The 19,643-nt window shown below is 44.6% G+C and overlaps 1 protein-coding gene across 4 annotated transcripts in view; it reads left to right on the top strand.

Annotated features, from left to right (window-relative positions):
* The window catches only part of GRIN1 (glutamate ionotropic receptor NMDA type subunit 1), a 778,837-nt gene that overhangs the window by 175,026 nt on the left and 584,168 nt on the right, over positions 1 to 19,643 (top strand). For all 4 annotated transcript variants that reach the window (XM_078642154.1, XM_078642156.1, XM_078642155.1 and 1 more), the window contains exon 6: positions 5,185 to 5,306. In XM_078642154.1, coding sequence (XP_078498280.1) covers positions 5,185 to 5,306 — 122 coding nt within the window. The remainder of the gene's footprint in view (positions 1 to 5,184; positions 5,307 to 19,643) is intronic.

The following is a 19,643-nucleotide window of genomic DNA, read 5'->3' as shown; positions in this document are numbered from 1 at the left end:
CCTTCCTCAGAGTCGGAGAGCAGCAGGCAGCAAGGCATCAAACAGAAAAGCAGGCCTTCCAGATCAGCAGCCAGGGAGAGCTCCAGTCACAAGTCCAGTAGCGTCTGATTTGATGGGGTCATAGACCTAGTACTTATACCCAAAAGCGCCTTAAATGTGGGGGTGACTTCAAAGTAGCACTCTGAAGTGCAAATGTATCCCTTTCAACCCAGTCCTGTCTGCCAGGCTATCTGTGCGAGGTAATCAGTCATTTGTGTGGGGACAGGAGACAGCCTATTGAAGTGAAGTGGTTGTATTATCCCCTTTCTTTCATCCTGCCCTGGCACAGGCATCAGAATGCAGATGTATGCAGACGGGTTATCAGACACACCTATACTTACTGTGTTGTGGCTGTCTAGAGGGAATGCACACAGTGTAGCTGTCACTGAGCCCAGATGTGTATTGGAGACATGCTGTAAAGCACACAGATTTGTGAGCACACAGAAATGTCCACTTTCTAAGAGTGGCATTTCTAAAATAGTAGTGCCAAATCCAGCTTTACCAGTAAGGAAGATTTGTAATTACCATTCCAAGCATATGAATTATGACAAAACTACTCATCTCTGATCAGGAATGACAAGTTAAAAAGTGTATTAAGGAATTCTCAGTGCTAACCTTTGTAAGGAGTAGGTTTCACAGTAGTGAAAAACGAAATAGGCTATTTGTCACTACTAGGAGATGCAAAACATACCAGTAAATGTCCTACCTTTCATGTATACAGGACCCTGCCCATATGGCTACCGAGAGCCTACCGTAAGGGTGACCTATGTGTAATAAAAGGGTAGTTTTAAGCTTAGCAAGTCGTTGTAAATACCAAGTCAAAGTGACAGTAAACTGCACACAGACACGTTGTTGTGTCAGGCCTGATACAGGTCTGAAATGCTACTTCTATGGATTTCACAATCAGTGCTGCAGGCCCACTAGTAGCATTTAATTTACAGGCCCTGGATATATGGTTTACAAGGGATTTACAAGTAAATCAAATATGCCAAACAGGTGTAAACCATGCACTTTAGCACTGGCCTGCTGTGCTAAGACAGTGCCCAGAATCCTAAGCCAATGGAAAAAATGCAAGAAAAAGAAAAGGAGGAAGGCAAAAAGTTTAGGGTGACCCTTTGGATCGGGCCTTTTTCCAACACTCACAGACTTAGAAAAAGAAACTAAAACACTGACGATATCAAATTAGCACAAATCATGCATTGCTGTTTGAACAAATAATTTAGTTAATGCTAGTAGTGTTACTGTTAAAATATTCAGAAGTAGAGAAACACTAACAAAGTAAATTTGACCCTATCACCTTAGGGATGTCAGGACAACATGATGATGGTTACATCCTCATTTGAAATGCACCTGTTTTCTTTCTCCTGTTACTTCTATCCTGCAGGACTTCATGGAGGGTTCTTAATGAATTAAATAGGCAGAGCCTTGTTCCTGTTTTTATTAGTTCCTTTGATTCATGTTGAGGACTGTCAGAAATTGGGTTACTGGTTTAGGCTAGTGAAACTCTACTTAAGCAGCAACCACAATTCTCGTCAGGGTGAGGCACAAGCAAACCCCAAATTAACCCGTGCTCAACCCTCTGGTAGCTTAGCACAGAGCAGTATAGGCTTAACCTAGAGGCAATGTGTAAAATATTTATGCAGCACTTCAAATATTAATTAAGTGTAAACACGAAACAAGAAAAATCCCCAATCAATTAATAAAATAGAGCAAGAACAAAATGTAATAAATAAATCAAGACCAAAATGAGAAAAAGGCAATCGATAGAACTAGAGATATTCAATTTTAAAAATTAAAGTGAAAATAGCGTGCGAAGCACCACTTACAGCTATCTGGTCGTGTGAGACTGGGAGAAAGTCACAAGTTCAGGCTGACTGCGAAGGAGAGCGGGTTGGAAATAGGGGGCCAGTTAAGTCCAGCTGAACAGTTCCCTTCTCAGTCTGCCGCAAAGACTCTCTGTTCACAGTGGAGGGGGCCGCGAAGAGCAGAAATACGTTGTGGACGGTCATCACTGTGTCGTGAAAAGCAGAGCTGCATCATGGACAGTCATTGTAAATGGTTGGCCCAGAGCTTCAAGGTGGCGCCTCCTGTGAGTAGACAATGATGTAGCATGAAGAGTTGGGATGATGGAACTTTGCGTTGGCGGGCAGTGAGAGCGAAAAGGTTTTGGCACCAACTGGTCCATTAGCGGTCGCGAAGAGCCCAACATCTTCAATTCAGCTCCACTGAGGCTACCCCAAAGGTCCAGGACCTGAGGGGCGCCACTTGGGGGTCAAGGACTTTATCAAGCTGGATATGGGTGCTAGTTCAGGTGGTTGGGAGCCTAGGAAAACAAAGGCTGGACACATCTATGCCTGAGCTGTTCTCCTTTAATCCCACAGTTAGAAGTATTGAGGAGATAATAAAGAGTTAAAAAGTTCAAGGGCCTACTGGATAGATGGGTTATCAGCATATATATATATAAAGCTTTGTTAGCACAAGTATCGACTCTGGTGTTTTTAGCAATAATAAGTGATTGTGATATACCAGAATCCTGAAAGGGAAGAATAAGCGTGCCGCTTTATAAAACGGCAGCCATTATGAAAATGTGGTGACTCAATTATAGTCTTGGACCTGGGCGCAAAGTGGTACAGAAAACAATGGTCCTAAACCTTTCTTTGAACAGTATAAATCTAACCTGCAATAATCTTTTCATACAATTTTAGAGCATGCGCAATGTCAGCTCACAGTAATCAAAACAGTCAAATTAAAAATGTGTAACAACCAATCTATTCTAAAATAACATATATTTATTTAATCATAATTGGAGTGGCAGTAGATATCTTACTGCGTTCTAGAAGCAATGAAGGAGACAGAAAAGTGGTTGCTCCAGGGGAACGTGCAGAAGGGGGTGCTCTAGTGGAGATACGAGGTAAGAGAACGGGAAAGGTTTCAAGGGGTGCACAGAAAAGCAAATTTAAAACAATTCAAGAGTTGGACTGATAGGAGAATATCAGTCTAGGTAAGCCTAGCCATGATTGATCAATTGCTCACAAAAGTCTATTTACATATATTTTGAATTTCAGAGATGTATCATCATTTTGCACGGTGGAGTTGGGGGTTTGTGGTCCAGTCTTATATGGTGTGGGCTTCGACGTTTCGACCTGACTTGGGGCACAGAGGGTATTTAGGGCCTCGGCCTGCGGGTCTTTCCTCAGGGCAGGGATGGGCAACCAAAATTAAGTATGTAGTATCCGTGTTCCAAACCCGCAATTCAAATGAAACTGATTCTTTTAAACAAACTGCATTTCTCCTATGACATTGTATGAATGCATTTATATGAGAGGGATATAGAAGATGACTTGTACAGTGAATACCAATAGAATGATCTTTTAATTGTTTTAATTGTTTTCATCGTTATGTGTATGTACACTGTTTTGATGCTATGAACATCTGACATTTTTGCATATATTTGGGTTCAGTTTTATGAGACCAGAGAGTGTGTAAGCTTTTAACTTGAGGTGTGAAAATACAAATAAGGTTTAGAAAGCGGTATGTGAGGGATAACCTTTTGATTCAGCAAACAGAGTTGCTACATTTAACATCTGCATGTGTGCTGGCAGGCACAGATAGTTGCCTTTCAATTAAAAACACATCCCTTTATGATGAATAGAAAAACCTTCATGAGAATGCAAAGATTTACACATTTAAAAGTGGAGCTTACTCATTTGCAGTTTGTTCTGAAAGCGTGTGGCAGCAATCCAGGCTGAACTGGTTGCTTGTCGAATGAAGTATTTATTCAAGGCATTATAATGGAGCACAGCATGGGCCACCCATTGCATGCTGGTATTTCAAGTAGCTAAGTTAGTGAACTGGACAGACCAGGTGTTTGTTAAAAAATTGCAAAGGGCTCCATCTATGTCTTGATGAATAGAAATCAACTCTATTTATAGTTGGTTTAGCTCAGACATTTTGTTGATGCTCCAAAGCACCGTTTTAAATTTCAAAATTAGGTATGCTTATTTTTTGCTTTAAACTTGCCTCCAAATCGCCACCTCTTGGATTGGGCTTGATCACGCTCAGGATTGTCCTTTTAAAGGCCTTCTCTGGTTTTACCCTTTACTGATAAAGTGGTTGACTAAGGGGGCTGAGACAGTTTTAGTCCTTAGGCACGGTTTGTGCTGGACTATTCCTTCCTTGATTTCTTGGCTGGTTTTTCCCATGTATATTTTGTCACACGGGCAAATGATCGCATATACCACATTTTTGGTTCTGCAGTTTTAGAATATCCCGCTTGCTTTCATTGGATCTGGTCCCACTGAAATACTGAACCTTCAATTGTCTGGTTACACACTGTACAAATTCCACGTTTGTGGTGACCTTCTATAGGTTTCAAATTCCAATTCGAGCGTAGATCCCCTCTTTTTTAACTTTTGAGTGCTGCAGGCTCGAACACGTTTTTTCACTAAACTTACATTTTGCTTCATCGCAAATAAAGGTACATGCAAGCCCCCTACTGAATTTCTCATTAAATGTCAATTTGTGCGAATGATTTTGTTTGAGGGCAAAAGGTTGACACATACACCAATTTCTCTAATAGTTTTGTTTGTTTTTTGACTAGTAAACACTCCTGTGGCGTATACCATGCTCTTTCAAGGAATGTTTTAGAAGTCTGTGCGTATATTCTCTCTCCTTCAATCTGTCTTTTAATATGGAAGCGTGGAGAAAATAGACCTCTTTCCTGGTGCAGTTTCTACGAATTCTAAAAATTGACCATAGGGCAAATTGTCACATAGATTGCGAGGGTGAGATAGGGAAAGTGAAAGTAAAAGCAATTGGGGGGGAACAAAGAAATGAAGTAATTCAGGAACAAGGAATTTAAAAGATAGAGGAGATTGAAAAATTGAACGAGTGAGGGAAAGGGATTGAAGAAATTTGAAGAGAAGCGATAAAGAGGGCGAAAGGAGGACTGGATTTCTGATTCTTGATAATTATAGTTTTCCTGTTACCTTGTGTATATTTGTATTAATATTGTTTACCAGTCATCCTCTGTTTTATACGTTTTTTAATACTGTATATATTTTTAAACACACATACATTGACTCTATGTTTTATTCTATAGCCTAGCACATCTACTAATAAATCTTTGAATTCCTGTTTTTTCAGTGAGGAAGATGCAGGTGCAGTGTACAGATCAGCGGCAGTCCTTAACATGACTGGGCCAGGCTATGTTTGGCTGGTAGGAGAACGAGAAATATCTGGAAGTGCCCTGGAATATGCACCTGATGGTAATGCGCTATTTTAACACAATGCGGTTCACAATGATGCACTGGATGAACTAGTCTGCAGAAATGTATGTGTGAGACGATTCATTCTAATGCCCAGGAGCCACCTATAATCAATTAAAAAGAAATGTCGGAAACTTCTACGAGGTTCACTAAATGGAAGGTGTACGAAATTGGGTTACTGGGTGACTGGGATGTGAGCCCTGGTCTAGCAGCAACCACAATCCTTGTAAGGGTAGGGCCTAAGCAAACTCCACATTAACCTGTGCTTGACCCCCTGGTAGCTTGGCATAGAGCAGTCAAGCTTAATTTAGAGGCAATGTGTATAGTATTTGTGCAACACTTCAAACAGCAACAAAGTGAAAACACACCACAAAAGTGGCCCACAACCAAGTTAGAATAATAGAGTAATTTGAATAAATAAAACATGACCTAAATGACAAGAGACCAATTAGTAAAACCAGAGATATTGAATCTTAAATTTTTTAGAGAAAATAGCTCCAAAAGGTGTTATGTGCCAACTGTGGACAGCTGGTTCCGCTGAACCAGGACAAAGTCACAAGTTCATGCAAACTGTGATGAAGTGCGGGCTGGCTACAGTGTACCATTTAGATCCGCTGAACAGCCTACCTTAAGTCCTGGTTTGTGGAGCTGTTTGGGTTTGCGTTGGAGAGGCATCGCGCAGCCAAAGTGACGTGTCTTTTCCAAGAAGTGGTGAGACTGCGGTGCGTTGTCCTGTTGCATTGATGTCGAGAATCCCGTTGACAAGGGCTTGAGATGAAAGGTCCAGATTTGGGGATGCGTCCCTCAGTTGGAATGATGCGCTGGTTCCAGGGTGCTGCAAGGCTACAATGCAGAGGCTGGTATCATCGAGGATGTCATCAACAAGAGATGTGAGGGCCTGTGCTGCGGATGTGTCACACAGCGGCGGTTCCGAAGGCGATGCAGTCTGTGAAAGGGATATGAGTCTTTGCGACGTGTCCAATCCACACAGCAACAGAAATGTGTTGGTCTGCTTGTGGCTACGTCATGCAGCAGAAGAGATGCGTCGGTTCTGCTGGGTCCACAGAGGCTGGCTAAGTATCTTAACCCCACTTCCAAGGTTTCATGTCTTGAGTGGTACCACTTGGCAGGGTAGACTCGCAGATGGCGGAGGCAAGTTTGTTGGAAGCCTGTTATGTCCCTGAGGCTCCAGGTCTCGAGGCCAACTAGCCCTTGGAGTCACTCTGGGTTCAAGAGACGCAAGTCTTGTCCTTCTCACCCAGACAAAAGGACAGCAGGCAGCAGGTCAGCACAGCAACGCAGGAGTCCAGTAAAGTGCAGTCCAGCAGAGTGGCAGCCCTTAAGTAACGTAGCAGTAATTCTTCTTGGCATAGTAGCCACAGTTCCATAAGTGTATTAAAGAGTAGGTGCCTCAGGTCAAGTATGTATGCACATTAGTGCCATTGAAGAGAGGAAAAGCTTCTAGAGGTGTCCTTTTGAAGTCCCCAAGCAACCTGCCCCCCTGTCCTGGCTCTAGACTAACTACCAGAGGTATGCAGCCCTTATATGTGGATGCAGGTCACAGCCTATTCAAGTGTAAGTGGGGCTGTGCCCAGCTCCTCTCTCCCATCTTGCCAGTGATGGCCTATCCAGGAACACCCAAGCTCCCTAGTGTGTGTGGCTATCTAGGAGGAATACACAAAGCTCAACTGTCTGATACACCCATTCACACGACCAGAGACAGACTACAGGCACTAAATAGCTAAGGCAAGAAAATGGCAACTTTCTAAAAGTGGCATTTTCAGAATTGCAATTTAAAATCTGACTGCGCCATAAGTTAGGATTATAAATTGTGATTTCAGAGACACCAACCATTAACTGGTCATCCCTTCTCATTGGGAAATTAAACTTACAAAATATAATAAGGCAACTCCAATGTTATCCTGTTGGATAGACAGGCGTTGCAATAGTGAAAAAAGAATTTAAGAGGTTTTCACTGCCAAGAAATGTAAAACCTAAAAGTACATCTCCTGCTTTTGAAATACATTGCACACCGCCCTCTGGGCCCTCCAGTGCCTACCCTAGGGGTGACGTATATGTAAAAAAGAAGGTTTTGGCCTTACTTATGTAAATTAAATATGCCAACTGGAGATAAGCCAATATTACCATGTTTTAAGGAGAGATAATAAGCACTTTAACACTGTCTAGCACTAGTAAAGTGCAGAGCCCTAGGGTCCACAAAAAACTAATTCTGCAAAAATGGAGGAGTGAAGGCAAAATGTCTGGGGATTACCGAGCAAAAAGGGCCAAGTCCAACAGATGGTCCGACAACTACTTAATTTGCAAGGAGCAGGGTGACATGATAGTTGAAAGTAGCGGTCGATGGGAGTTATGTTATATTACAGGCGAAGTGCTATACCATTACCCAAAATAAGAATGAGTGTGACTAATGGTTCTCACTCCGGCTTTAAAGAAGATGTACAGTGGCATCCCTAGGTGGTGTCACTCTCAAGAGTCTAGTAAGGCACTGATTTGTCCCTGTAGCACGAATAAAGGGGTTCATTAAAGAGCAGTTACACATGTCTTAGGAAGAGCTAGGCACGAGAGATTGGTCTGAAGAGGCAGGATGTAAGAAATTAGAAAAATCAAGTTTCTTGAGAAAATCAAAAATCCAACTTGAAATGCATGTTTAAATTCCTCCTCCATCCTCCGTCACCATAGCATGGTGGAGGAAATACAGCTGGAAGATTCTCTTACAGAATTAGTATAATCTTCGCAAGATGAAACCTACTGTTCCCTAAAATCAACTTGAAAGCTGTGCTGCTGCCTGGCCTGCCTGGCGGTGAGCAAGAGAACACAGAGCAACCCAGATCAAAACATTAAATATGAGTCTGAAGCTAGATTGCTCAGAGGGCTGAGTGCTGGCTGCTATGGGTCATCAGAGGGTAGTCCAGGAGAGATACTTTACTTGTGCTTCAATCTTAGATTGGGGTTCTTTTTAGTTGTTTGACATTTGAAATGTTTTTAACTGCGTCTTAAAACAGCCTGAGGTCTTGGGTGTTACGTAGTTCGTAAGGCAGGGCATTCCAAGCCTTGGCTGCCTTGAAGGAGAGAGAACTCCCCCCAGTCCTAGCAAGGCGTAAGCGTGGTATAACGGCAAGACATTGCCCTGCGGAACGCAGATGTCTATGAGGCACATAGAAATCAAATTGCCTTCTGAGAACGGGGGCATAAAAGAAGGAAGTGGCCCAGACTTCGGAATGAACCTGCCTGCAACAGTGGCTGGTACATAACTGGCAGCCCAAACGTTTGAATGTCGAGAGTCCTAGTTCATGGGGTTTTCCATTCTAAGTTCAAAATATTAAAGGTTGGATAATAGTCCCATGTTTTATGCATGCCCAAGACATCATTGCTCTATTCACTTGTTCCCTTTCTGTCCTTCTCTATCCATCAACAAAGATGCCCTAGTACTCATGCAAACTGGAGTTTTTCTACTGTGTTTCAAGCAAATATGTTGGTCACGTGAGAATGTTGAATTCAGAAGATTGCTCGGCGATTGAAGGCACACCCTGGAGTTCATAGGGACTTTATTTGCCTTAGTTTTCAGGTTGAAGAAGTGGAATTACATCAGTTTCAAGACCAGGGATCTGCGGCATCAAAGGGGTTCCCCATTCTGTGTCTATGGGAAAAAGCATTAGTACATATGGACCCTGGTGTTACAATGCAAATGTGGAAGACTCCCTTAGCTACAAGAGACTCAATATATGTAACCCTTTTTAAGGCAGGTTTGGTTTAAAAGAATTATTTATTGATGACTACACGCTAAATCATACTTTTTCTGTAACATTCAGTCTATTTCTAGCTACAGGTTTTGGGGTCTGAGGCAAACTAGCAGTGCCTTTTCAGTACAGAGGGACTTGAACTTTCTATCATTCCAGTTCAATTAGGCAAAGAAAATACTTTGCGGCGACCCAGAGACCTACGAGGACAAGTAGAGAGTGTTATCTATATTTTTTTGTAATTGACATTATAGGATGTGAGTGCTCAGAAAATGTCACTATTTGGGACTTGCAGGATTTGGGACTCTGGTGACCACCCATTTGTGATAGATTTCTCCTGTCTTTGCAGGCCTGTCAGTGTAGTACTGAGTGATTAGTTAAGTGGGCTGTTATAGCTTGTATCTGTGCCCTCCGGTTGCCAAACATTCCACTGGTACGTTCACACATTGAATGCTTTTCCCATTGATGATAAAGGTCAAGTAGCAAATTAGTTTATCATATCCCACAGTGACACCAAATATATCTGATTAAGATAGGGATGTACATCAGAAACACTAAAGTTACTATCCTCTATTTTTTGGTACAAAGTCTGGAATACATTGTTTACTATGTCTGTGATGTATTGGGGAGAATATGGTTAATGTCATCCTTCTCAACAGTCACAAAGTAGGTCTTTAGTGACAAAGCGGTAGTGGGTATTTCTAATATTGCTTGGAGAGGAATATCATCTAGTTTAGATAGCGTACTTATTATGTAAATGTAAATGTAAATGTATTGCGACTTATATAGCGCACGTATCACCCGAAGGTATCAAGGCGCTTGCTTAGGGAACCCGTCCTGGTATTCCCCTGTGAGATACCCCGGCAGGGTATCCACAAGGTGAAAGCCAGGCATCCCGCCGCGAGGGGCCGTAGTGGAGATTAAGCAAGCTATTGCCCAGAGTCGCAGAGTGTGACCCCGTGAGTCGAGTAGGCACCGGAGCGAGAATTGTCGAGTCCGTGGAATTTTGAGGCTGAGACCCGCCGAGGCGGGGAATCGAACCCTGGTCCACAGCCGATCTCAGCTTCCGGGTCTGCTGCCTCTAACCACTGAGCCACGCTTCTCCACATGTCCTATCCATATGTCAAAGTCATGTTGATGCTATGTTGGATTAAGGCCCCCTGCTTGAGTCTGTCATCTCATCATGGTGTGCTGGTCATGACAGTTCCTTAGCTCTGGAACATATGTATATTGATAGGAGGAATTATCATTCTGGGTCCTGTCCCAGGGTCAGCGGTAATATAACTTGTCTCTGGAAAAACATGTGTTAGAATTGGGGGTCTCTAATTGGCAGAGGTAGGTACCTTTGTCCAAGTAGGGGCCCTTGCTTCTAGTCAGGGTAAGGGGATACACACGTTAGATAACCCCTGCTCACCCCCTTTGGTAACTTGGCACAAGCATACAGGCTTATCCGAAAGGCAATGTGTAAAGTATTTGTAGTAAAACACAGTAATAGAGTGATAACACCACAAATGGACACCACACCAGTTTAGAAAAATAAAGTATCTTTATCAAAACTCAACAAAACCAAAACAACAAAAATCCAACATACCTGTAGAGAAATAGCACTTCAAAACAGTTATTTCCAAAATAAAGCTTGTAGAAAACAAATAGCTATTACTATATTGTGACAGCAATAAATCCAAAGTGCGCGCTGACTGCGAGGTACATGGTTTCATACACGGAGTCGCACGGACCCCCAAACAAACAGTACCTTGGAAAACGAAGTCTATGATGATGCACGGCATCGTGGAGGTGAGGCGTCGGCGCCAAGGTTGAGGCCAGCTTCTGGGCTGCCACGGGGGTAGGGGGCGAGGCGTCATGTCCGCGAGGAGGCGAAGTGTCGAATCCAAGTCAGGGGAAGTCAGTTGCGTCGGTGGTGAGGCATCAGTTCCGGTGAAGCGACGCAAAGTCGGCAAACTCGTTGAGTCACCCCAGGCGGTTATCTGAGCCGCGGCCCGCGATAACAGGATGTAGACGATGGTGATGACGGAGTTGGTATGCGCACTGGCGTCGGGAATGTTGAAAACTGCATGCGTCAATGGGTGTCGGAGCTGTGGTACAGGCCGGGTGGTGAATCATGCACTTCTCGAGAGATGTCCCTGGCCTCGATGCAGGTTGCGGCGTCACGGTGACATCGGTGACAGCGTCTGATATTGCTTTTCTTGCCTCTATTTGGTTTCTTCCAGCTCCAAACAGCAGGAACAACCTCCAGAGGGTTCCAAACTGGACCAGGCACCTCCTGGCAGGTCAGAACTCTCAGCAATAGAGTTCAAGGGAGCTGGGGATGAAGCATTTGTGTCACTGAGACTTCAGAACAGGAGGCCAGCAGACACAAGCCCTTGGACATTCTTCTTCAAGCAGATTTCTCAGCAAAGTTCCAGTCTTTGTCCTTTCCTTGGCAGAAGCAGCAACTGGAGGCCAACCCCACACAGTACAGAGCAAACGGGCAATACTCCTCCTCACAGCTCTTCACCTGTTCTCCTTGGCAAAGGTTCCTTTTGAGTCCAGAAGTGATCTAAAGTTCTGGGGTTTAAGGTTCACTACTTATAGCCCATTTGGTCTTTGTTCTTCTTTGTGCAAAGGTCTCTGAGCCCAGTCCAAACCAGTGCTGTCCTCACTGGTGCAGTATGAACACAGGGGGTGGCGACAGCATTGTGCAAGGAAGACAGGCCCTATTCATGTGGAAGGAAAACTCCTACCACTACTCTAAATTGCTGCCAATACCTAGTCAGCTCAGCTCTGAGTCATCCAGAAAGGGCCAGGAACACCTCAACCCTCCCAGTCTAGAGTGAATGCACATCATCAGACCCTGTCACTCCCAAACCAGACAGTTAATCCACAAACAGGCAGAGGCACACAGAATGGTTAAACAAGAAAATAACTACTTTGTAAAAGTGGCATTTTCAAACACACAATTTAAAAACCATGTTTACTAAAAGATGTGTTATTAAATTCTGAGTTCAGAAATTCTAAACATGATTCCTCTATCTTGTCCCAATCGGAAGTTATACTTGTAAGATGTTACAAAGTGTCTCCCCTGTCTCCTATGGGGCAGAAAGTCTTTCACTAGTGAAAAACGAAATACACTGCATTTGACTATCAAGACATGTCACCCACACCAGTCTATGTCCTACCTTTCACATACACTGTGTACACTGCCAATGGGGGTAACTTGGGCCTACCTGAGGGGTGTCATTCATTGCCTCCTTTCCCCACGACTCTATCTTATCTTATCCAAATTCTGCACACACAGTAGCTGCACAGTTACAACAAGATATTGAAAAAAAAACTTGATCAGTGCTCCCCCAAACTTAATAGTAAATCTGCTAATAAAACCCAATCGGAGATATGGTATACATTGAAACTAAAACTTATGAAAGGGAAGTGCCGAACCCAGGAGCATAAATAGAGATTGTCAAAAACCAGCAAAGACAGACAAAACTATCTAACTGAACAAAATAATTTATCATTGCTCCTTGAAAAATGCCAAAACAAAGTATTAAACAAAAAGGATTGAAGATAATGGTAGCTCATCCTAAGAACTCTACAAAGTAATTCGGGAACTTTGCAAGCCTACCACTCTGTCTCAATCTATGGCACCCACGCCTGAGAATTGTGAGCTACTTAATAATTTCTTTACAGACAAGGTGACAAAAATGTATGCATCCTTTAATATTCCCAATGACGATGACAATACGGTCTGGGAAAATTTGGCACACCACCCCGCAGCACATGCTCACCTTCACACTCTGACGCCTTTCTCAGAAGAACAAGTGGCTAAAGCTTTGACAGAGGTCAAGGCAGGATCGCCACTAGACTCCTGCCTGCATTTAGTTTTCTCTTGACTGGTGTCAGTATTATGCCCTCAGGTCACTAAAGCTCTCAACCAATCCCTAGTGCTAGCATCTTTTCCAGATGTATGGAAGAAAACAGTGGTCTTCCCCCTACTAAAGAAACCAGACCTTGAAATTTACGACCCAGCAAACTACAGCCCAATCTCTCAATTACAATACCTGTCAATAGACAACTTACCACTTTCATTGAAACTAATAATTTACTAGCTCCCTCACAAACTGGATTATGGGCCAACAACAGCACCGAGGCCACTTTGCTTGCAGTTTCTGACAATATCAGATCACTGGTCGACTAAGGTAGAGCTGTAGCACTAATCCTTTTAGACCTTACTGTGGCTTTTGACACCGTATCTCACAATAAACTATTACACATCCTCCATGAAAAAGGCCTTTGCTCAAAAGCCCTATCATGGTTTGCGTCTTTCCTTAAAGATCAAACCCAAATAATCCAAATGGGTGCCTAGTCCTCCACCGGAAAAAGTTTTGAATACGGAGTTCCACAGGGAGCTACTCTGAGCCCCACTATTTTTAATATATATGTTTCTTCCATGACAGACATCAGAAGGAAATGGGGTTTTGACATATGGTCTTATGCTGACGACACACAATTGATGATTCCCCTGTTTGTCAAGTTGACTAAAGCTGATACTAAAAGCAATCTCATCCACTGCCTTACGGAAATAGCAGGCTAGATGTTCGGGCATTGTCTAAAACTAAATGCTGGAAAATCCGAGATTTTGGTTTTAGGTGGCACACATGCAATTTGGGACAGTAGCTGGTTGCCCCAGGCGTTAGGCACCACCCCTAAACCAAGGCAGGCTGCCAAGAATCTGGGAATCATCTTTGGTGATGCCCTATCTATGCAGGATCAAGTACGCACACTGTGCTGAAAAGGTTTCGCCACATTAAAACTCTTTAGAAGACTTTTTCCCTGGATCCCTTTGAATTGTAGGATATCTGTGACACAAGCACTTCTTCTGAGCAGGCTAGACTATGGCAATTCACTTTAAGTGGGCATGGCCGACTATCTTTTCACCAGACTTCAGGTGGTTCAAAACGCTGCTGCTAAACTGATCTGTAATAAACATAAATACAGCTCAGCATCTCTCTGCATGAAGGAATTACACTGGCTACCAGTACGCCAAAGAGCCAGTTTTAAGCTCATGTGCTACGCACAACTTTACATAAGAAAGGTCCACATATTTTGTGAGGCAAATTAGATTTTCATGTACCCTCGCGCAACCTGAGATCGTGCCATCAGGTCTTGGCAGCAGTCAAACATACGACTAAAGTCAGGATGGGTGACCGATCTTTCTCGAAATCGGCAGCCGTCTTCTGGAACAAACTTCCACTCGACCTACGCCTAACGGATGACTATCTGATGTTCAGGAAAAAGTTTAAAACTTTTTTATTCCCTAGATACAGACCCACCAAATATTAGTCTCATAATAACCTGCACGGCACTTCGTTCAGTCTTAGCTCCGTGATGTCCCTTTGGGATGAATGTCACGCTTTATAAATACCTATAAATACAAATACATGTAAGAAAAGGGAAGGTTAGGGACTGGCAAGTGGATGCACCTGCCAGGTCGACATGGCAGTTCAAAACTGCATACAGACACTGCAGTGGCAGGTCTGAGTAACATTTGCAGGGTTACGTACGTGGGTGGCACAATCAGTGCTGCAGGCCCACTGGTAGCATTTGATTTACAGACACTGGCACACTCAGTGCACTTTACTAGGGACTTACCAGTAAATCAAAAATGCCAATCATGGAAAGCCAATCATGATAACAATTTACTCAGAGAGCATATGCTCTTCATCACTGATTAGCAGTGGTAAAAAGTCCAGTCCTAAAGCCAACTAAAACATGTCAGGAAAAATAGGAGCAATAAGCAAAACGTTTGGACATAACCATGCAAAAGGGCCATTTCCAACACAAGGTTTTCACCACTCTTCTAAACTTTATATGATACTTAAAGCTTACAATCTTAGATGCCAATAAATTCCAGAGATTGGTGGCTCGTACTGTAAAAGTGGATGTTAAGTTATTTTGTTTAATGGGTATATGTAGAGCGCACAACTGAAAAGCAGCAACGATGTGGTCTGAGCCTGGGCCGAGACTAGAGGCTGATGTGAAATAGCAGGTCGTTCCAGGCTTTGAGAATGAGGTAGGACAAAGCCTTACTGCTAGTGTGGGTTCCGCATGTGTGTTGGATGTGTGTGAGTAGGAGTCTGGAAGGGCAGAGGTGTTAGGGATGTGAAAGTTAGTGTGATTGTTGAAGTAGGTGGGGCTTATGTTGGGCAATGCTTTGTGTATGTGTGTGAGGAGTTTGAAGAGTGCCTGGTTGAGGATGGGGAGCCAGTGGAGGTCTTTGAGAAGTGAGGGTTGATGAGGGTGTGTGGTGGAAGTCTGAGACTGGCAGCTGAATTCTGGCTGGTTTGGTGCCTTCTGGTCAGTTGCCCGTTGATTTCTATGTAGAGTGCTGTCGTCTAACTTTATGGTTATGAGAGCCTTTCGATGGTTAGATTTCTTGTTCCTAAAATGGTGTGATGATCTGTGATGGTATCCAGGAGTGCAGTACCAATTTGATTGATTGTGCCTTGCTGGACATAATCTTCTTGGTTTTTGATATTGTGCTAGCAGATACAACAAATCTTGCTCTTCCTGTGCTCAGTTAATATCCATACAAAATTATAGAACACATAGAATGATACCTTTACATACCACTCAGCTGCGATCACAAGCTGTTGTACCTTCAAGAACAATTGAATAATTCCAAACAATTTGGTACACATAGTGGTAGCAATATCAAGAGGGAGATAACTTGTTGATGAATTAATAAGATGTGGGATCAGTTCTCTTTCGATGCCCAGCAGATCATTTTATGCACTATATCAGAACTTAAAGTGTCATTGCTAATGAAAAATTCTGCTAATTGGCAACCTTACATTGAACTTATTAGGCTAACTTACCTACAAACAATGATTTGTAAGTGAACACTTCTGCACTGGAGACAGTGTAATGACCTGGAGTGAGGTGATCACCCTACCGCAGTTGAAAGTCAGAGAGTTTGACTGCACTAAACAGCAGCCGGACCCCTGTCTGAAGCTTTCTGCTCTGTTAGCCCGAAGCCAACAGTGGTAGAGCAAGGCTGCTATTAACACATGTTAAATTACTTGTGCTAATAGCACTTTTTAAGTAAGTAAATAAACAGGTACTTTAACCTTGTTAGACTGTGCACTAAGACCACAAAGCCCTGTTTGAAAGTTTAATAAATATTTTACACTGTCAACTAATTTTGTAGGTGTCTGATGCTGGGTAGTGCCGTGCACTGCCATTTCATAACCACCATTGGTGTCAAAAGTGGGGATGGGGTAAGTGTGGTCCTGCCCCAAATCAGCTGCCAAAGACCATTGAGTTTGTTCTATCGCCTGATTAACTAGTTAAACCATAATCCATGCCTTCCTCTATGATTAGTTGATTTGGTCATTGATCCTATAATGAATGCAACTTAATTGGGTCATAATAATACCTGTTACTCTCAACAGGAATTAGTTCCACTTGCGACATACACTGTAAAATATATCAGCCTTCATTGTAGAAAACTTTGTGAAAAACTATTGGCTTAACCCCTAAAATGTTTTTGACTTGAAAAGTACTCATGTATGTTTTATTCTCGTATACACAGAATTGTCTGTGCACCTGTTTGATTTTGCATCTTGCAAAAAGTAACCGATGTAGAACTTTTTTTTTTTTACTAAACACTTGTTTGCTGCTAAAATAAAAACGGTCCACATGGCATCTCCACTAGATCGAGGCTATGTAGATATTAAAATTACTGTACCAATATCTCTATGGTCAGTAGCTTAGACCTCTCGCTGGTGCATGTGCCTCGGTAACGGGTTTAATGCTTCAAGCGCCAACAATTCTAATCTCTTCTAATCTTTCAATTGCTTAATTTTATCCTCTTGTTCAGCTGGGCGTAACGATGTAAGATAACTTGCAGGGTTACCCAGTTATAAGAGCAAATATCACCTGTGTGTGCTGCATGTATATCCCAGAGGGAGGTGGAGCCCGTGAAACTTAGATTACCTGATCCTCAATACATATAAATGGATTAGAGCACTTTGGCACCGTCACATACACTTGCTTCATTTAACAATTTTCTGTTTACCTCTTAAACTGATGAGTCACTTTGAGGTCAGGTTTGCTTGGGAGTACTATTTCCTAACTCGCTCCAACAATCACTTTGGTCCTTACATTTATGTGTAAGTTTAGTTTGTTTTGTAAATCACAAAACTGCACTTTAATGATAGATTTGTGGAGTTGGGGTGGAGAACTCCGTGCATAAATAGATATTCATGTTGTATCTTTTTATAGGTGCAGGTCTCCTTCCCGACTGCATCATTTCATATTTTCTTTCTCTAGCAACATCTACTTTTTTTTTACACACATTTTTCTTGCTTTTTAGGTCTCCTGGCGTTTAACAGCGCGTCAGCGCTGTGTCCGCCAGGAGATCTTTTGTCAGTGACTATGCTTCCCAGGAGACAGGGCTGGCCGCGCGCATTGCCTCTTCAAGGAGGCTATTTGAGCGGGGCACGCGAACGCGCTCAGCTGCTGTCTCCCGGGAAGCTCTTTCACCAAACACGCATGCGCATACACAGACGCATACACAGACACACACACACACACACAAGCGCCCATGCACGCACGCACCCACACATACAGAGAACCTACCCCCGCTGTCGCATACACACACGCGTGCACACACACACCCACAAGTGCACCGAGCGCCCCCCCGCCCCCACTTACCGCCACTCCGGACTTCAGCCGCCACCGCTCCTCTCCTGGGCAGGCACTCCGTGGGCGCGGCTTCCAGCAGGAAACGGAAGTCCCGCCCCACGGTAGTTTTCCTCACGCGCACACGACCAGCTGGGGAGTACAGGAGCAGGTTCGCTGAGATGAAGTGCTGGCTGGGCGGCCAATATCCAGGGGCGTAACAAACGCCCCCGCAGCCCCCGCGTTGCGGGGGGGCCACGCTGGGCCCCGCGCTCCAGGGGGCCCCGCCGGCCCCCTGACTTAACACATGTGCCGCACTGCCTCACAGACTAGTAGGCTCTGACAAATGGTGCGCAGCGCGGGCCCCGGCCGGGGCCCCAGCGAGCATTTGAAATGGTGCGGCACGGGGGTCCCGCCCGGGGCCCCTGTGAGTCTTTGAAGTGGCCGGTCGGGGCCCCTGTGAGTCTTTGAAGTGGCCAGCCGGGGCCCCTGGGAGTCTTCGAAATAGTGCGGGGCCCCGGCTGGGGCCCCTGCGTGAGTCTTCGTAATGGTGCGGGCAGGGGGCCCCCGGCTGGGGCCCCTGCAAGTCTTCGAAATGGTGCGGGGGCCCCCGGCCGGGGCCCCGAGAGTCAAGTCAGTTGAATTGTGAAATTCGAAATGGTGGTGGTGGGAGGCCCCGGCCGGGGCCCGTCAGCCGTGAGCCTGAGGCACCTATGTTGTTGTCAGAGTCAGACTCTGGGCCCCGGACGACGGGGCCCTGCGGCTCGAGGACTGTGTTGGTGCGGTCAAATTGCGGGGCGGGCCCCGGCCGGGCCTGTGATGGTGACAGTAATTTAAACTGACGCCAGTCTCACTCTGGCGGCTGGCCTCTTGATGCATCATGCATGCAGGCAGGAATGGGTCAGGACAGGTACGGCCCGGCCGGGCCCCTGAAATTATACAAAATAGTAGGCGGGCCTCGTCATGGATGGGGCAGGGGCCCGGGTGTGACGTGCATTATCCCAATCCCATATGAGTATTAGGTAGCCCCGTGGATGTTTAGTTATGCGTTATAAAAAAGTTATATAAACATAACATATCAACACCTGCACACTGTTAAAGGAGCAGCCGATAACTCCCCCACCCGCTAAACTTTTCCTCATACAATTCCCTGCCCCTCCAAAAGACAAGAGTAGGGAAAAATAGCGTTTTATTTGGTGTATCTATCTGCCTACAGTGCTTATACCATGCTGGTTCTTCCTGACGTGTACAATTTTTACATACAAAGGCATGGATACAAAGGGTTAAATTCATGCATGGAGATCATATATTAAGTATAGACTACTGAGCCTAGTGGCTTTCTTAATAGTGCACACTGTGACTGACTGACACTGACTGCGGGGCACCCGACTGGTGACAACTGTCTCTCGTCGTCGCGATTCTCTGGAGAACTGTGCTCTGCAGCGTGCCCCAGCCGGCGCTCTGATGCAATTATAAATTGTGCTGGGGCCGCCCTGGCCTGAGCAGTTATTATTGTCCGTCGATGAAAATGGCGGCAGACAGGGTGGATGCGCGCGGGCGCGCACACACTTGTTTACTCCCCAAGAGTCCTGTGTCCGGACTTTCACTTTCCGCCGCGTATGCGCGTGCCCTCATTACATTTGTCTGCACAGGGGTACAACACATGCGCAATCGCTGGCGGCGCAATGAGCTCACACGCAAATGTGTGGTATCAGGGGCGCGCATAGCCATAGTCAAGAGAAGACAGAGCCAGGCCCACCCACACTTAGGACTGTCCGTCCAAAGTCCGTCACCGCCCGGCGGGGCCTTTTTCCATAATTTAAATTGCCCGGCCCCTTCCTGGCTAGCCTTGCACTGCCCCCCCCCAGCCCCTGCCTGCCTTCAAGTTCTGCCCGGTGGT

The sequence above is a fragment of the Lissotriton helveticus genome, chromosome 5_1 (assembly GCF_964261635.1).
Source record: "Lissotriton helveticus chromosome 5_1, aLisHel1.1, whole genome shotgun sequence".
In the NCBI taxonomy this organism is placed as follows: domain Eukaryota; kingdom Metazoa; phylum Chordata; class Amphibia; order Caudata; family Salamandridae; genus Lissotriton; species Lissotriton helveticus.
The sequence above is the reverse complement of the archived record's forward strand: the minus strand, read 5'-3'. Positions and strand labels throughout refer to the sequence as shown.